The sequence below is a fragment of the Melanotaenia boesemani genome, chromosome 5, assembly GCF_017639745.1.
Source record: "Melanotaenia boesemani isolate fMelBoe1 chromosome 5, fMelBoe1.pri, whole genome shotgun sequence".
NCBI classification, from domain to species: domain Eukaryota; kingdom Metazoa; phylum Chordata; class Actinopteri; order Atheriniformes; family Melanotaeniidae; genus Melanotaenia; species Melanotaenia boesemani.
The window spans coordinates 11,850,604-11,868,771 of NC_055686.1; the positions used below are offsets into that span (position 1 = coordinate 11,850,604).

The following is an 18,168-nucleotide window of genomic DNA, read 5'->3' on the forward strand; positions in this document are numbered from 1 at the left end:
TTGTTCTCACTTTATCTCCTTTGATTCATAGTTAGGGTTTTTCCACTTTATTTTTCTTTGCTCTATCCTTCCTCCACTTTTTCCTTTTCATTCAAACCCCACCTAGTTTCATTCACCCTGTTTCCTCCCCGCTCACAAAGCAAAGACATGGTTTCTACTGACACGCCAATCCATCCCTCCAATCTGTGTTTTTTGTCATTTCTATAATAGTAAGGAAAAAAACGTGACTGTCACCACAACCAGAACAGGCCCGAGTGATCGACTTTCACCCATCAAACACTGGAGCATCTTTTCTTTTTCTCCCCTTTTCCTCTCGCCCTAAATATCCCATTCTCTCATTTTCACCCTCTGTCCTCTCTCGCTTTATTTTCTTTTTCATTTCATACACTCGTTCCTCTGCTCTATTGTCCGCCACAGTTTCCCAGGCCGATGTGAGTGTCTCTCACAAAGAAAACAAGGTCGGACAATGAAAAGAAGGCTCTCTGCGATCGCACAAAAAGGGGGTGAAAAAAAAACACTGAATGAAATAAAAGAAGGCAGAAGAAAATGAAGAATAACAGCAGAAGGCAATAAATAAAAAACGACTTGGCGAAAGAATAAAATGAGACAACAGAGGAAGAGTAACTCTATCAGCCCATTTGCCAGGTCAGCTGAAGAAAAGGAAGACACTAAAGAGGAAAATAGAAAGAGGAGAATCGAGGTGGAAACAGAAGGAAGGATTGCTCCCACCTTTCTTTTCACTCTGCTTTTTGTTTTCTGTCGCTTTAATAATTCAGAGGAGCAAACACAGCAGAGATTGAATGGACCGGAAAGTATAGGAGTGTGTTTGAAGTGTGTGTTTTTATAGGTGGGATGTAAAAACAATGTTCAGACTAAACATGAAATTCAGACATCAGTATAACTGACTTTCACTCTGCTCACAAGAGGTGAAGATTTTTATCTACATGCCATCTAATAAAATTAACAAAGGAATCTTTAGTAAGTTTTCTATTTTCTTTATTTCCTGGAAACAATAAAAACGTATTGATGACTTATCTTCCACTGAGAGTTTGTGCCACTTTAAAACGTTGCATATCAGAATAGCTGACGGTGAATAATGGCTGGTTACTGCTGACCAATCAGAGCAGAGTGGGCTTTACAGGAGGCATTACTGCCTCTTATGCTTACTTTTTTTTTTTTTTTTTTTTACTGTACAGGTATCTCACTTTATTGTGGAAACTTAAACAGACTGCAACCTGCATTTTCCCTTTCCCACAAGCATAATCCACCTTTCCAGCCAAAATAACATTTAAACATATCAAAAAGTATCTAAAGATGTTATCTTCATGGTAACTAACACACTTTAAATGTCAGAAATGTGTTCATCTATAAAAGAAAAAGAAAAAAACAAAACAAAACAAAAAAAAAACAAAAAAAAAAACAAAAAACAGCAGGCTGTCCATGATACAAAACCAGGCAGACATTGATGATGTTTTGAGATGAAAATGCAGATATTTGACACAAGCATGGTGCACGTGGTCAGTCTTTAGTTATAGAATAGAATAGAATAGAATAGTTATCGTGCTAATAGACGCTGTAATTAAAGCTGTAAAGTAACACCCACCAGCCTACAAAAAGTGGATTATTATGAATTTTGGCTCTTTAAATAAAAACTTTCCTGACACTGCTGTCATTACATGACATGCTTTAGCATGTGTGGTGTTGTTTACACGCTACTGTCTGCCTGAACAAAGTGCAGAATAAAAATAAATGGTGTTGCTAACAGCTTTACTTTTTTCAGTAGTGGGTAATCTAACTAATTACTCTGTCCATCGTTACCCCGCCGTTCCCGTTACTGAGGATAAAACATTACTGACAGAGTGCTACTATTTTAAGATGAGATTAGATTTGTTTTGGTAAACACAAAGTCTGCATTTGTTCGGACTATATTGTGTTTCTTGTGGGTTAAGCAGGGTCTGAGAGTGCAAGAGCAAAAAGATGCGAAAGATGTCATCATTGCCAACAGATTCCACTTCCATTTTACACTGATGGGACTTCCTGGAGGCCGTTGTCAAATCTTTGCAGTTTTATCCACCCAAAACTCTGTTAGCGTGTTAACAAGAGGCCATAACACAACAAAACTTTTGCGTTTTGCTGTTTCAGCATCGTAGTGTAAACAGGGCCTAACTGTCCTTATATGTTAAGAGACCTTCAATGAACACAGATGCACTTTGCAGACTATAACCTGAAAGAAGTGTGTATAAAAAATTGTGGCATTAATATTAATTTTTTATTATTATTGTGGTCATCGCCTGGCTAATGGTAAAGGAGCAGACCCAGTCAGAGTGGACAGCCACACACACAAACTACCAGAAGACGCAGCAACGAGTCCAGAAAAAAACAAGAGTTTAAAACTGGAACCACAAACATTGCTTTTCCCTCACACAGATGAAACATAAGAACGTTATGAGAAATGTTCATCATAACCAGAAACAAAGTTTTTATTTTTCATTGTGGTTGTAAGCGTGAAGCTCCTGCAAGAAGCGTGAAGAACCAAGACATGACATCCATCACCCTGAGATTAGTCTCCATGATTTTTCTGTTAGTAACTTATTCAATTAGGTTTCCATTTCATCCAAACTCAGTTACCTTTTGCAATAAGTCACTAGTAACTATAATTATTATTATCCAGAGTGACACAGATTCAGATGGAGCTCTGCAGATCGTAGTCCCGATGAAAGCTCTGAAGATATTTGATTATGTGCCAATCAAAGGAGAAGTTAAGGATCAATTATGCTCTATGATAAATATGCATGTGTCTATCCTTCTATCCATCTTCTGCATCCTTTATGTGCACATTGTGGAACATCTTCAGAGCTTGTAGATGCATACACAATCATAGAAAACAGTGCAGTATCACCAGAAACTGTGGGGGGCAGTGTTGGACAGTGTAGTTGATATGAGACCAGAAAAAGAACAAAGAAGAAGTCGTGATGTGGAGAGGCCGTAGGCGCAGACTGGCAGCCACATTTCCGTCAGCTTGCCCCAGGGCAGCTGTGGCTACACACGTAGCTTACCATCACCAGGTATGAGTGAGGAGTGGATGAATAATGGATTCACAATGTAAAGCGCTTTGGGTGCCTTGAAAAGCGCTATATAAATCTAATCCATTATTATTATTATTATGTATCGTCTAACAACCATGCCAATGTAAAGGATGCACTGGAGTACGTGTGTAGTGACGTTTGAAAACATTTGGCATGGATGCACCTATTTATGTACGTAAAGGAAGCATAAATAACGCTTTACAATGACTTTTTGATGTTTTTGTTTGTTTTCATATCTCCTCATTTTCTGTTTTACCATTTCTTTGGTATTTTAGCTTCAAAATATTCATGCTCTCCTTTGTCGCCTCCTCTGGTCATCTCCACAAGCCTGAGCAGGCATCAACATCAGCTCTGTTTAAACTTTTAGTAAAAACAGAATAAATAAATAAATAAATCACAATTGCACTTCATAGGATGTGAAACTGATTTTTGCCCCCAAGTGAAGGATAAGTCATCAACATCTTTCTTGTTTTCAAGGAAGTCTAACATACTAATGAACAATGTTTTTGCCATTTTAAAACACATAATGGCCTATACATAAGAGATATAGACCTTTATTTATTAAACATAAATCTGATTTAATTGTCTCTTTTATTGCATAACAGCAAAACCTGCTCTACCGAGCAGCCTGCATCAAAAGGGCTTGTGTTTCTGGGTTTTAAGAGCTAAGAGGCTAATATTTCTGTTCTTAAAATCAGTGTTGCCTCTCTTTTTCCTCTTCTTCTCCCTTCATTTCAGCCATCTTATGCCATTTAATGTATGGCAAGATACTGCTTATGGATGTAAATCCAACTATATGCTGCTTTTCTAAAAACATACAACACTGGATGTTTCTTGGACGTTTATCTTTTTTGTTTTTTTCTAAAGTTGCTGATGGTGTGGGTTTTGTTCATTTTGCTGATGTTAACATAAGCTAACAGTCCAAAGGCCTGATTGCAGCCAAGGGTGGGTGTACAGTTCATTACGCCACACAGTAAGAACAAACGGGCTTAAAAAGTTGAACTTGTCCCCTGGGTTTCTGTTGATTATTGCTAATATCCACACTAAACTTCCAGAAACTGCCAACATATCCAGAGTCTAAAGCTATATGTTGGCTGCAAAAGGCTTCTTCAGTTGTAAAGTTACAGGTTAGGAGTTTCAGGCTGAAAAACTGTAGTTCAGTCATTTACACTTAAGAGTCATTGAGGTCATATGAGTGTCGTTCAACCATCCTGTGTGTCGTTGCTTACCTGCCTGATGGTGCGAATAGTTTAGAAACTGCCTGGGAAGGAGAGTCAAAGGCTGAACTGTAGGTTTTGGACAGATGAAACCTGATTCCAACTCATCAGTTTAATGTTTTTTTTCCGTTTGACATACATGGTTCTTTCACTCCTCTCTCAAACCATCTTTCTTCCCTGTCCAAAATGTGCACATTCCTGTGCACAAAACAGAGTCCCTTATTCTAAAATATGAAGTACGTAACTTTTGTGACCATAAAACTGCGTTCTGGACTCGTTTGATGGCACAGTGACGTCTATTATGTAGATTTTTGGAGATGTTGTTGCCATACAGCATCCCACGTGACATTGCAGCTGAGTTTCACCTTACACACCACACACCTGCCATTTTGAATGCGCACCAAGGCTGATTCTGCATAGTAACACAAGAAGACCTTATCACAGGAAGAGAGGAAACAAATGAGCGAAAGGGACAGAGCAAGAGATAAGAGTCAAGATAAGACTAAACCTATACTGGCTGGAAAGAGCTCACAGTACAGGGGATGCAGGGTGGATGCTGAATTAGCTGTTGATAGAAAATGTACAAAAGTTCTTTGGTGCGTCTTTAAGAAGCAGGTCCAATTGCATCTTGGGGAAAGGGGATACTTAGCCTTGACTCTTCTTCCAAGGCAGCTTCCCGAAGATGGTCGGAAGGGTCAACAACACTATATGACTTCAACGACTCTTAAGAGTAAATAACCAAACTGCAGTTTATAGGCCTGGAACTCCTCACCAGTCAGTTTAGAATTGAAGAAGCCTTTTGGATGAGTAGAGAAATGTTTTCAAGAGACAAAAAAAAAACAAAAAAGTCCAGTTGCCTTTGATTCAGTCTTTCAGAGGGACTCCACAGCTAATCCTTATATTTCACATGCGCTGAGTAACTTCACTATTCACACGCGCATGTACAAGATGTGTGTGTGTTTGTGTCGCACCTGTATTGGAGTGCAGGTCGTCATTGTCAGACTCGTTGCCATTCTGGAGACTCATCATCATCTTCATCTTCTGTAGCTTTTGGAGTTCGGCCATGGCTGCTGCTGTCAGGCCTAAGACACACACACACACACACACACACACACACTGTTAGCATCATCATCATCATCATCTTCAGCAGCACATTGTCATTACTGTCAATCAGTATTTTAATCAACACCATCAGCTGCACTAAAACTCATCCAGTCATATTATCTGACAGCTTAAACCAATCGCAGCCCTCGTTGGCACCTCACCAGACCACACAGGTGCTGCCTGCCTTTACCCATAATGCTTTGCAGTGCACAGCCACACACATACTGACAGTGCAGCCCTGGCTGTTGAAGTCAAACCTTCTTTTCAGTGCGAGCGTTTTACTGAAATGTTTCAGGGTGTGAGTGCAGTTTCGGTTGCCTTAGGCCTGATGTACGTCCACCGATACACACATGCAGAAAACCAAACACACCCAAAAAGGGAACAGCCCCACCGCTTCTCACACACATCTACACAAACACACACACAATCTTTTGTGTGGACTAAGATCCCTGGCTCTGTGCACTGACCTGGAACTGACTTCTATACACAACAACCAGCAGAGTGAGAGAGATGACCCTCTGTATGTGTGTGTATGTGTGTGTGTGTTTGTGCACATCCACTATTATGTGTGTAAGTGTGCATGCTAGCTTTTGCATTGTGCTGAGTGTGTCTGTACAGTTTGTTTTCATGTTTAAATGTATGTGTGAGGGTATGCATGCATGTTTCACGTACGCGTGTGTGTATGTGTGTGTGGGGGGGAGGGCGGGGGGGTCAGTTGGTTTTGCCCCGGTCACGCTTGACGGCCTCAGAGGAATGTCCATTACACACTGTACAGTTGTCTGTAAGCTATAAAGAAAACAAGATAGAAAGATGGGGGGGAGGAGGGAGGAGATGTTTGAAATCTAATTTAAAGCAGGATGGATGAGGAAGGGAGAGAGGGAGGTGTAGAGGACAAAAAGTTGTATGCAGGTTAAACTAAACTGGAAAAAGCAAAGGAATTTTTTTTTCCTTCTAATGTTAATATATAAATGCTACCTCCCTGCTACCTGATTTTAACCTCATTTATTTGTTTTGTGGTTATTTGCACTCTGCCTACCTAAGCTTTGTACACATTAACACATGTATGACCACAGATGTTTTTATTTTACACGTAGCACATTTTTTTGGTAGCGAGACTTAATAATTTGAGAAAACGCTTTCCAGTGTAAAATTATTGTCTTGGATTTTTCGGCTTATTACGTCAGATTGTGCGGTGCAGTATCCTGGGTTTAACATAAATCCACTTTTCTCCCCTTTGTTTCCATGGCAACATCGAGCTTGCTGGTGCTAACTTGGCTAACAGGACCTTTTACACGTATGAAGAGGGCTATGAATTTAACACCACTCAGGAATGTTTTGGACTAGACCCAGTCAGACCTCCAGCCGGTGGGACTTCAAATGTAAAAAAAAAACAATAAACAAAACAAAACTTTATTTTTTATCAATGTTATGTTCCAGTTAAGCCTAAATATCTTTTCTATTTGTTAAAAAGGCATGTTTGATCTTAGACTTTGTGTAAATGTTTTTTTCTTGCCCAGCTGATTACATTGATATTGATATGATAATTCTGTTGGAACAGTGGTATCAAATATTGTTTTGTTTATTAATAGTGTAAACACTAAAACAAATAAAAGTTTTTATATAAAGTTTTACCTTTTTAATGTACAGTATAGTAATTTGTTTAATTAAAGGTTTGTTTTGTAAAATTATGTTACAAATGCATCAACCTGGACAACTCTAGCAAACAGCAGATACTATTGACTATTATCAAATCATAACCTGTGCATAAATATGTGATTTTTATTGTGATTTTAATGTTTTTTTTTCTTTTTAAATTTTTTTTACATCCAAAAGAGCCAATTACTTAAGACAATTAGCCTTTAGCCAATTAAATTAAGCCAATATATCTAACTCACAATTTTTGTATCAGACTAAAAATTATTTTAGAAAAAAAATCAAATAATAACAAGACCGACCAGTAAAAAATAACAATAAAAATAAGCGAGGGGTAGAGAAATTGAGAGCCTGAGGCAGAATGACCAGACGTATTGTCTGCTGTCCTGCTGAGCGAGGATGATGATGAGTTGGAGAAAGATGATGGAGAAAAAGAGGCCAACAATGAGAGAGGAGGTTTTCTTTCCACGCAGAGTGAAGAACATCAAGCCATTTCTCACAAACACACCTCAGAGCAAATCACACCAGCTGGTGCTGTCTGTGATTCTTTTAAAATCAAACACAAAAAGTAAAAAAAAATCTCTTAAAATTGAACTGGATTTAAGGTGAATGATTTAAAAAAGAACAATAAAGGAAAAGGAAAACAATGACGATAAAGAAGTTATAATAAGTAGAAAAGAAATAGAGTATAAATGAATGAGAACAAAAGGAAATATTATTGACTGTAAAGACAGGATTTTTTTCAATAGCACATTTCATGTTTAAGACAACACAAAGTGTTTTTTATAAAACATTAAAAGTATTACAGCAAGGTGCAAAAGAAAAAAACGAATAAAAGATTAAAAAAAATAAAATAAACTTAAAAGAAAAGAAGAAATAAGTTAAAACAGAAAAAGTTAAAAAAGAGAGAAACAGACAACAAAACACATACCATGAAGTACTTATGATACAAACAGACACAAACGGGAAATACATAATCATCATCATCATATTGTATCGTACATATGATATATTAACTCTGCTTCGACATCTGAACTGACCAACTTTTAACAGTTTGCATGAAATTGTACCCAGATGTTCAAGTTCCCCAGAGGATTTTTATTATGAGGTTAATATTTGTAGTAAGTCTGTCACTTTTTACAAAAAATCATTTTGACAATCGTCAACTGATCAATAATCATTAGTAGCAGCATTGAAGAACAGTACAGATGTTTAAGGCTGGTTTTAACTGAGCAACAATGGTTATGGGACTTAAAAACAGACAATGGCTGTAATTGTTTAAAATCTAATTTATTATGTGAAAGTCAAGACATTCTAAGGAGTTTTTCAAGTTTAACATTGAACACTAGAGGAGAAGGGGGTTAAATAGAAAACAGAGTCCCTCTGTGGGGTCAGAACAGCATTCACACATTGATTACTCTATTGAAGAACACCTTGACACTCACGCTCACACACAAAGTTGCATGTAGAGAAACAGGAAATACACATAGGTGGACACACACGCACAAGTTTGATCATGTACACACACATTCGGACAGTCAGAACGCCCGCTTCGGCTCAGTGCAACCAGAAGTCGATCGATAGTCAGGGGTAGAGCCACAATACTGTTCTCCATCATGACTATCATACACACACACACACTCTGCCTCTTTTCCCCTCTTGGATCGATGGCTGTCCGCTGTGTCCACGGTTACCGAGCATCGACCCCCGTCGCTAATGGCGACCACGGAACCTTGGGAATTAGTGTGTGATTGATTGACAGACTGCTTCAAAGACACACACACCATAAAGAGCTTGTGTATGTGTGAGAGAATATACATTTTTCCATGTGCTTGTGAGTGTGTCTCTGTGTTCCCCTGTGGCTTGTCTGTGCCTCGTTTACCCATCTCTTTTTCTCTCCAGTGCATAGTAATACTTTCGAAAGGACGGATAGAGGAAAAGGATAAGACATGAAGAAGCAAAAAGAAAATGAGGACACATTAAATTATGACTGGAACAGCAGTGAATCATCAGCATAACGTGATGCAACTTTTCTTCCAACAGCACTGAAATGATTAAACTTTGACTAGCATTACTTTTCTTATGTATTAAAAATAAAAGATCCTGAACATTTCTTCTTTGAAAAAAAAAAACTTGTGACTTGTGTAAATGGGACAGAATCATTGCTTTATTATTATTGTAAACAGACTAACACTTGTTAGGATAGTAACTTTACAAGCTGTTAACTAAAGTTGGGATTATTTCTGTAAACTGGTTTTACAATCAAACACATCTGGAGAAACTACCATACCCACAAATGATGTGCAAAAAATGTAATAAATAAAGAGATGATATAGAAAAAAATGCACATGAACCACAGTAATTAAGCACATCATACTGCTACTGAAAATCATTGATCATAACCCCGTTTTCACCAGCAGGCCTGGGTCCATATGGGACGGCTTGTTTTAGTAAATCCTGATCTCTATTAGCCGGTATGCAGCATATCAATAGATAACAATAGATGCGTCAGCTACGTATAGCATGATGTTATAGCGGTGCAAAGCCTTCCTTGAATTACAATGAAGAAGAATGTGACACAGAAACAAAGGAGGAAAATGGTGAACATCCGGTAGTTTGTATTCTTTCCTCTTGGCATGTGACCAATCAGTGGACTACAGCATGTCAAGCTCCATTCTTCAGGGTCGGATCGGTAAGATCCAACTCTAAAATGGGCTATAGAGGAAGGAAACTACAATTGACAAAGTTGTAATTTTAATGAAAGCTCAGAAAAAAATTCTAAAACTTGAAATATGAAGAAAAAATGTATTTTATCATTGGAAGTTTTAATTGGATATTTAAACAAAATCTTACCCTTTTTTTCAATTAATTTAAAATTGATGGAATCATTGAGTGCAACCATTTGCAAAAGAAAAGAACATTTAATCTGCTGGTACTGGACATCCCGTGTGCGGGATGTGACAAATAAAATATGTATTTTACTTAGTTTTCCTTCCAAGTTACCTACACGTTATGCAGCACGGAGCGGGCGGCTGTAGCTCAGGAGGAAGCTCTTCCTCCTGAGTTGCCTGCCAACTGGAAATTCAGCTTCCCTGGAATCGATGTTTCTTTTCCCTGACTACATGCCAAAGTGTCCTTGGGCAAGACACTGAACCCCACATTTAAATGTGAGTGATAGTAGTATCAAAAGCACTTAGTATCTAACAACAGAAGTGCTGTATGAGTGTGTGAATGGGTGAATGTGACATGTAGTGTAAAAGTGCTTTGAGTGGTGAACATGTCAACAAAACAGTCCTTTCACCGTATTGGTCTGATACTATTAGAGTGTACTCAGTATTCATAAAAGTGTTCCGATACTACAAAACCCGATACCAATCTAAATTTGCCATTTTTAAAAGAAGCTGATTTTGGACAAATAGGTGTCTTGTCACAGCTGTGAGCAGAATCCACTAAAAACCACTTTATCCTCCTTGTTTATGAAGAATCTGACAGTTTTCAAGCCTTTTGGGGCATGGCTGCAGGATGACCCATTTCATGTATGACACAATTAACCACTCAGTCGTCACATGTGACATTCTGGTCCAAAATTATCGTAAAAATGTAAAATGTAAAAATGCATTTTTATGAAATATATTACAAAAGAAATTAATAAAAATAATAAATTAAAAAAATAAATTAAAAGAGAAAAAGAAAACTGTTAATGGTTGTTTAAATAATGAAGTCAGGCAAATTAGATCTATTCTTGTGTTGTTATACTTCTCATTCTACTAAGGAGAATAAACAGGTTCTTTATTGTGATCATATGAAAACTTTACCAAACACCTGCTTTGTAATAGTGAAATGTTACTTTTTCTCCTGAAGAGCTTTCTTAGTGAATGCAGCCACCATACTGCAACCATTGAACAAAAACTGACAATATCCTCACCTAGCACAGTGAGGTGGTCTTAAAAGAGCTTAAGAGTTTGCTGCTGGAGGCCACTAGATGATCTTCAGGAGTCTTAAGGCCCCCTCCTGAGCTTGCGTGAAAATCCACCCCATTTGGCTGCCTTGGTAAATATTTAATGAAGTGCACCTCCATCTCTGAAGGAGTGCTCTGAACATGCTCTAAGAGATGGAGTGACACTTTGAATAAAACAAACAGGGAAACAGAGAAATTGCTCTTTGTGTTCTGAATTTAGAAGCGCACTGTTCGGGCTTGGTTTTTGTTTTTCTTTTGCTTCCTTTTCTTCCTGTGAGCACTTGGGAGTGCCGATTTACAAATGCAGTCGATTGCTCTTGTGCTGAGTCAAATAGATTTCAGCTCAGTGCTCGGGCACTTAGATCGTCCATTTTTAGCTCTCACAGACTGTCCGGGACACCAATTTGCAGCCATTTTGCGACGGCCATTTTGTGCTATTCCCTTTGCTATTTTATGTTATATCTTTGACTTTAAGATGTTTCTGAATATGTAAGTAGCTCAGCTAGAACTCTTGATGCAATGCCTCTGGTAGTCAGAATAAATATAAACTTTTCCATCAGGTTTGTCCAGTAAACTACAAGTGGAACCAGCAACAAAAGTCGTAAAACAAGATTTTATGTTCAGATATGAAATGAAGTTTTAAATTTAAGACTTGCAACTGAAGTGATGCAACATGGTGAGAGGTGCCCCGTCAGGTCAACCAGAAGAGGGCTGACCAGAAAGAAGGTCAAAGACTTCACCTAGACTTTACAAATGTATCATGAGGACCGTAAGGGTTTGGTTGCCTTGTTAGGGGACAATTTTGGAATTTTTTTACATTAATAATTAATATGGGTGTTCTCTCTCTAAGTCAACAGTTTGTAGTTTTGATGCTTTTAAAAAGAAATGGTTCTATTGACAATAAAGAATGGAAAAAGATTCAATTGAATCTACTGGTTTCTTTCCATGTGTACATTTAAGGGGTTAAAGATTTCTTTAATATTACAGCCAGTGGCTGGAACTAATAAAGACTAGCATAAGTCAGAGATGTCTGCCTTGTTAAGGACTGACTGGTAGTGATTTTATGGTTTTATATTTTAAAGATGTCAATGACTAAGGAGTCTACTGCCTTTTAAAAAAATATTAGAAAATAAACCCATTATTACTGTCCGCTAAAGATGGAAAAAAAATATTATGTAAATCACTAAAGTTTTTTATGTAAATGTTCTTGTTCTCATCAAGTTATACTTTGTGTTTAAATTATGGTTGTGGGTTCGTATGAATATTTAGAGTCAATAATCCCAGCGGTGGTGGTTATATTAGTTAAAATAATGCTCACTGCAGAGTTAAAGCAATACTTGCATTAAACATTTATTTAATAATTAGTGGTCAATCATTGTCTAGTCTGGTCAAAGGTATTTTTTTTAAATAAAGTTCCTTGGTGTAACATTGATTTGGCAGACAAAAAAACAAATTTAAAGAAATGTGGGATTAAAAATCTTGCCCAAGGACATTTTACCATGTAGACTTGGTCACACTGCTGTGCAGAACATTTCTGAGGTTTAGGAATTTTATCTCCCTAAATGTCTGTCTTTGTATTCTGTGTTCATTCCCCCTCTTATCCGAGCTAAGAATTACACTGTGATAAATTAAGGGATGGGTGGGTCTTCTCCTCTGATTGGCTATGATTAACAGTTGTAAACCACAGTTTATGTTTAAAATTGCGATCAGCTCACATGCGAGGATCGTGAAATTTCACAATGAAACTGGTATCAGCTGTAAAATATAGAATTTTGTGGAATAAATCAATTAAAAATAATGCTTTTTTCTAATTAACATTTTCACTCCAAATAAAGATACATTTTTTTCTATACAGCATTCCAGTTGAAAACATAAAAAAATAAAAGGCTATGGTTAATATAGTTTAATACATTTTAAGGAAATCCTGCATTTTAAGGAAATCACACAGTGAAAATCTGGATGTACCTCGTGTTTTTTGCTGGTGCGCCCAAATTAAAAAGTCTGGCACACCAGTGGAACTAAAGCAGAAAGAAAGTTCCTTTGTAGTTGGGATATTGTTTGTATTCATTAGTTACTGTTTACACATATTGTGGCAAAGTTATATTTTCATTGCCAGCTTGTTTTACATGCTAGTATCAAAGCTTTGTGTTAGTCTACTTTAACCTTAGGTAAACTCCCAGAAGAGACGATAAAAAAGAAGCTAAACTTGTTTTGAATAATTTCTGTCATTTGTTTCCATTTGATGCATGAACTATTAAAAAACAGTAGCACAAGTTTTCCACATACAATATTTTATTTCTATAGACATGCAGTGATGTTTTTTTAAATCTTATTTTACTTTTTCATAGTTTATTTTGATCTATTCTATAACATTTTTTATAAAATATGCTTTCATATTTATATAATATAAACTATCAATGCAAATAAAGCTATATCATTTTCTTGTCTTCTTTGTCACTGAGACAAACTTGGTAATTTCAGTGTACATATATATTTTAAATGTTATACTATATTTATTTATTCATCAATGGGTGGCATTGTACTGGGTGAATTGCCAATGTCCAGTGAGGTCACTGATATGCAAATACACCATCCTCACTTGTGAATATACTAGAAAATAGTGTTCAGTAGGCATTAAAGAGTTAAAGCAATACTGCATACTGCACTAGTTTTGATAGCACACTGACATTTATGTACATTCCTGGAGCAATTTCCTAAAAATGTCTCTTGTGTCACATGCTAGCAACTGGATATCAACACGCTGGCCGTTTTAAATGCTTTTGGCTGATTCATCAAAGAAACAAAAGAGAACGTAGAGAGGACAAAAAGGGAGGCAGAACAAATGATAAGACAAGAGTTAAAATCAGACCGACTTTTACTGACTGGAGAAATCTCAGAGAAGAGACAGGATTTAAGACGGATGTCAAATTAGCTGCTGTTTGGGGATGCGAAAGTGTGATTAAAATAATTATAATAATTAAATAACTGAATTGATTTTGGTGTAAAAAAAAAAAGTTTTTATTTGAAGCCCAGCCCTAATATTCACATGAACGCCAGAAACCAAAGTTGCCTCACAGTAGAGGGCTTTGAATTAAGATGATCAGTGTTATCAAATCAGTTTTTCAAAGCTGTGGTCTGGTGTTAAAGACTTAAAAAAATAGATAAATAAAATCTTAAATAGTATTTTAAAAAGAGAAAAAATTACCTATCCCAAGCTAAATTCAATTACAAGAAAATATTCCTATAATGGTAAACTTAACCAGTGGGGGGCGCTGGCTTTAAATGTCCATTTTATATTTAGTGTATTGCTGTGCAAAGTGGTGCAGAAGGAGGAGAAAGATGAAAAAGACTTAATGTCACTTTAAGCCTCCTCAGCCTTCCTCTCTCCCTCCTCATCTCTGTCTCCTCTCCATGTCTGCAGGTGCACATGAGAGTCCTTTAGATGGGTGTATTCTTTTCAGGACAAGATTGAAAGCACTTCATCTGTAATCCACACAGAGTGTGTTTTTAAGAGTGTGTGCATGCTCATGCGCCAGATGTGTTTATGTTTATCACTTCAAAATGTGAGTTTATGCAGTTTAGGTGTGTTGCTGTGTTTTTATGTAAAGTGAGTGTGTGTTAGAAGACAAGGCAAACCATTGAGCTGTTTTTGAAGTGAATTAACAAGTCAAATGAGTGCCGCAGCACCCTGCATAGGTTACCACACACACACAAACACACTCCCACGCTTATCACAGCATCTTTGTTAAGGAAGATGAGACCAATTAAACTGATATCACTCTCTTGCTGTCGTTTAAGCTCTCTTTTTTACCCTCTTTTTTTCATTCCCATTTGTTGTTTTTTCTCAACAGGATTCTCTCATATCATCTCTTTTCCATCATCCCTCTCCCTAATTTTACTTATTAAATCTTCATTCCACTCTTTCCTTCCTCCATTTTTTCATCACACATTTGTTTTGCAGTTTTTCATGTCTTCATTCCCCTTTTGCTTTAATCATTTGGCTTTTTCCCCATCTTCATCTCAACTTTCTCCCGTGTATCTATGCTTTCTTCTCACCATTTTCCCCCCAAAAATCTTCCTCTGTGTTTTCTAACAGTGTGATAAATGTCCATCTGTGATTGGCTGATGCCCCCCATCGACGTGGCGCCCGCAAGGTCGTAAACAACAGCCCGTCTCCCCCGGCAACGTGGCGTCTCCATGGACGCGGGGCCACTAAGACGACCAACTCTGCGTGTGAGTGTGACTGAGGCGGAATGCGACATCCGACGACTGCCAAGTGTGTGTGCGTGTGTTATATATGTGGTGTGTGTGTGTGAGCTAATGAGCGATCATAAGTGAGCAAATGTTTTCTCTGGGTTCCACTAATGTTCAACAAACACACACACACATATCAGGTATGTGTGTGTGTCATTAGTATGCCACAGTGAGCTGTGTCCATATGTCACTAAACACAAGCATGTTTTATTTATCCTGGAGAGGAAGGGAGGGAGAAGGAGGCCAACAGTCACTGTCAAGGGGATGGAAGGAGGGAGGGAGGGATGGAGAGGGAGAGTGAGAAAAAAAAGCTGGCAAGATGACGGAGGCAAAGATTAGAGAGGTGAGAAAGATGGAGGAGAGATGAAGAATATGAGGGAAGGAAGGGTGCAGAGTTAGATGAGAAAGGGAGAAGGAAAGGAGACAGGAAGTTTGAAAAGGATTATAAGGAAAGGAAAGAAGGAAGAATAAAAAGAGCAAGACGGAAAGAAACAGATACAGGTGAACAGGATGGAGGGAGGAGATAAATATGACAGGTAATGAGACAAAAGGAGAGAAGTAAGGAATGAAGGAGGGGGAAAACGGAGGCAAGAAGGAACCAGGCTAGTAGGAGATGGTTGAAGAGGCAAGAGGCGTAACAAAAAAAAGGGGTAAAAAATTGGAGATAAAAATGGTAGAAAAGGGATAGACAGAAATAAAGGACAAATAAAAGATAAAAGGAGGGATGAAGAAGAAATGGATGGCAAGAAAGCAAGACAGGAGGTAGGCGATATAAAAAAGATTGAGAGACGATAGAAGGAGACAGTCAAGGAAGAGGAGGAAAAGATACAGTTTAAGAAAAATTGAAAGAAGGAAGGAAAAGAGGGAGGAAGTTGAGAAAGGTGCTGTAGTGAAAAATGATGAGTCAAAACAAATAAAAGAAAGAGACAGAAGAACGAAAATGAATAAATAAAGAAGAGAAAGTCGCGAAAGACAAAAAATGTAAAATACAAAAAAAACAAGCAAAGAAGAAAACATGGTAAAAAAAATACAGGGTGGCGAAAGGAGAGGAAGATGAGCTGGGAGAGAAAAAAGAAGTTACAGAGGAAAAAAAGAATATCTACAAGCAGAAAGGAGGAGAAGAGACAAGATAAGAAGGAAGGAAGGGAAGAGAGGAGGGACATGAAGAGTGAAGGAGGAGGGAGGGATGGACAGATGGAAGAGTGGGACCCAAGAGACGTGTCATTCATCACACCATCATGCAATCTGCACTCCTTCACCCTCTCTTTTTCTCATCTTTGTTTCCTTCCCATTACATCTTTTTCTTCTTCCCATCACCCACTTGTTCATTCTTCCATTCCTCATCCCTCTATCATTGGCACTGCCTTCTCTGGTCCACCTCTTTATTCCTATTTTTCTCCCCTCCCACCATCTTTCGCCGACTACTTTGGCATTTGTTTTTAGGTTTCATTATCTCCTCTGGCGACATCCTTCCTTTCTTCCCTCCATTTTCCCCTCCCGCCATTTTCCCTCCATTTTCACTTCTATGTGGCAACAAAAGAAAAAAAATCTATTTTCCTAAAAAGCAAAAGGATGTAGAACAGAAGGAGAGGTGTACAATAAAAGCGATAAGTGAGGAAATCAAGGAAAGATGGCTGCCAAGAGAAAAGATGGAGTGAGGGAAAGGAGGAGGAGTAAAAGCAAACAGCAGGAAAACAGGTAAAGGAGCATGAACTGAGAAAGGGATCAAGGGGAACAGAATTCAAAACAGAAGCCTGGAAGATGAAAAGATGCAGAGTAAGAAGAAGGGATGAGGAAGTATAATCATGAGGGAATAAGGAAAAGGAGTTGACCCAAGAAATATGAGAATGGAAAAATTAGGAGGGAGAACTAAGGAAATAAAACTACAAGAAAATGATTTGTGGAAAACAAAAACAAGAAAGCTGTTCAGTTAAATAACTTAAAACAATTTGACTCTCAGCTCAGGGGGAAAATGATTCACACACACTGCCTGCTACAGGAGCACAGAAAAGGTTTTGTCCATGAAAAGAAAAAAAACAGAAGAAAATTTGAAGGAAAAACAACTAAAACACTCATCCAGTCAGTTGTTCCTGTCCACCATCGGGTCTCCTCAAGGAACTAAAGTCCAAAACTGGATTTTTTCAGAAGCCCACTATTTAAATTTAATTATAATACTTTTTAACTGAGGTAAAACAATTATTTTGATATTTTTCCAGTCAGAAATAAAGCTGTTTTGTATGAACTTGAATAATGAACTTCAACTAAATTTCATTTAACTCTTGAAATGAAATGAAAGTGACTTAAATATAAATATACAGCGGAGTGGCTCAGTGGGCAGAGCGGTCGTCTTGTAGCCTGAGGGTTGCCGGGTTGATCCTCGGCCTGTTGAACTCATTTCAAAGTGTCCCTGAGCAAAACATCGAACCCCAAATTGCTCCTGATGGGTTGTGGTTAAGCACCTTGCATGGCAGCTTCTGCCATCAGTGTGTGAATGTGATGTATATTGTATATTGTGTTTATGGTAGCCACTATATAAATACAGATCATTTACCATTTAAAATCTATGTTTAAAAAAAATACCCCACCAAACAATTGTTATATGACAGATATTGATGCATATACTCATATTAGAGGTAAGATAATCACTTCGGACTATGATTTCAACCCAGAGTTTGATCATCATTATTGATCAGCTTCACGGGAAAACAAACTGCTACTTTATCTATTAAGTGTTGAGCTTGCTGCTCTAGCAGCTGTAACCAATCCCAAACTGGCAGTCAGTCAACACCAAAGCAGACATGAATCATGGTCTCTAACAGCCATAGAAGTAGCCTGACTTTAAGTCTGGTGTTAATTCCTGCAGTTTTCAGTGCAGGATTTCCAGAAGCAGTAAAGA

The 18,168-nt window shown here is 37.7% G+C and overlaps 1 protein-coding gene across 1 annotated transcript in view; it reads right to left on the reverse strand.

The window, feature by feature from the left end:
* Positions 1-18,168, reverse strand: part of dachb (dachshund b) — a 114,014-nt gene that overhangs the window by 30,799 nt on the left and 65,047 nt on the right. Inside the window, exon 3 of the mRNA XM_041986458.1 lies at positions 5,275-5,385. Coding sequence (XP_041842392.1) covers positions 5,275-5,385 — 111 coding nt within the window. The remainder of the gene's footprint in view (positions 1-5,274; positions 5,386-18,168) is intronic.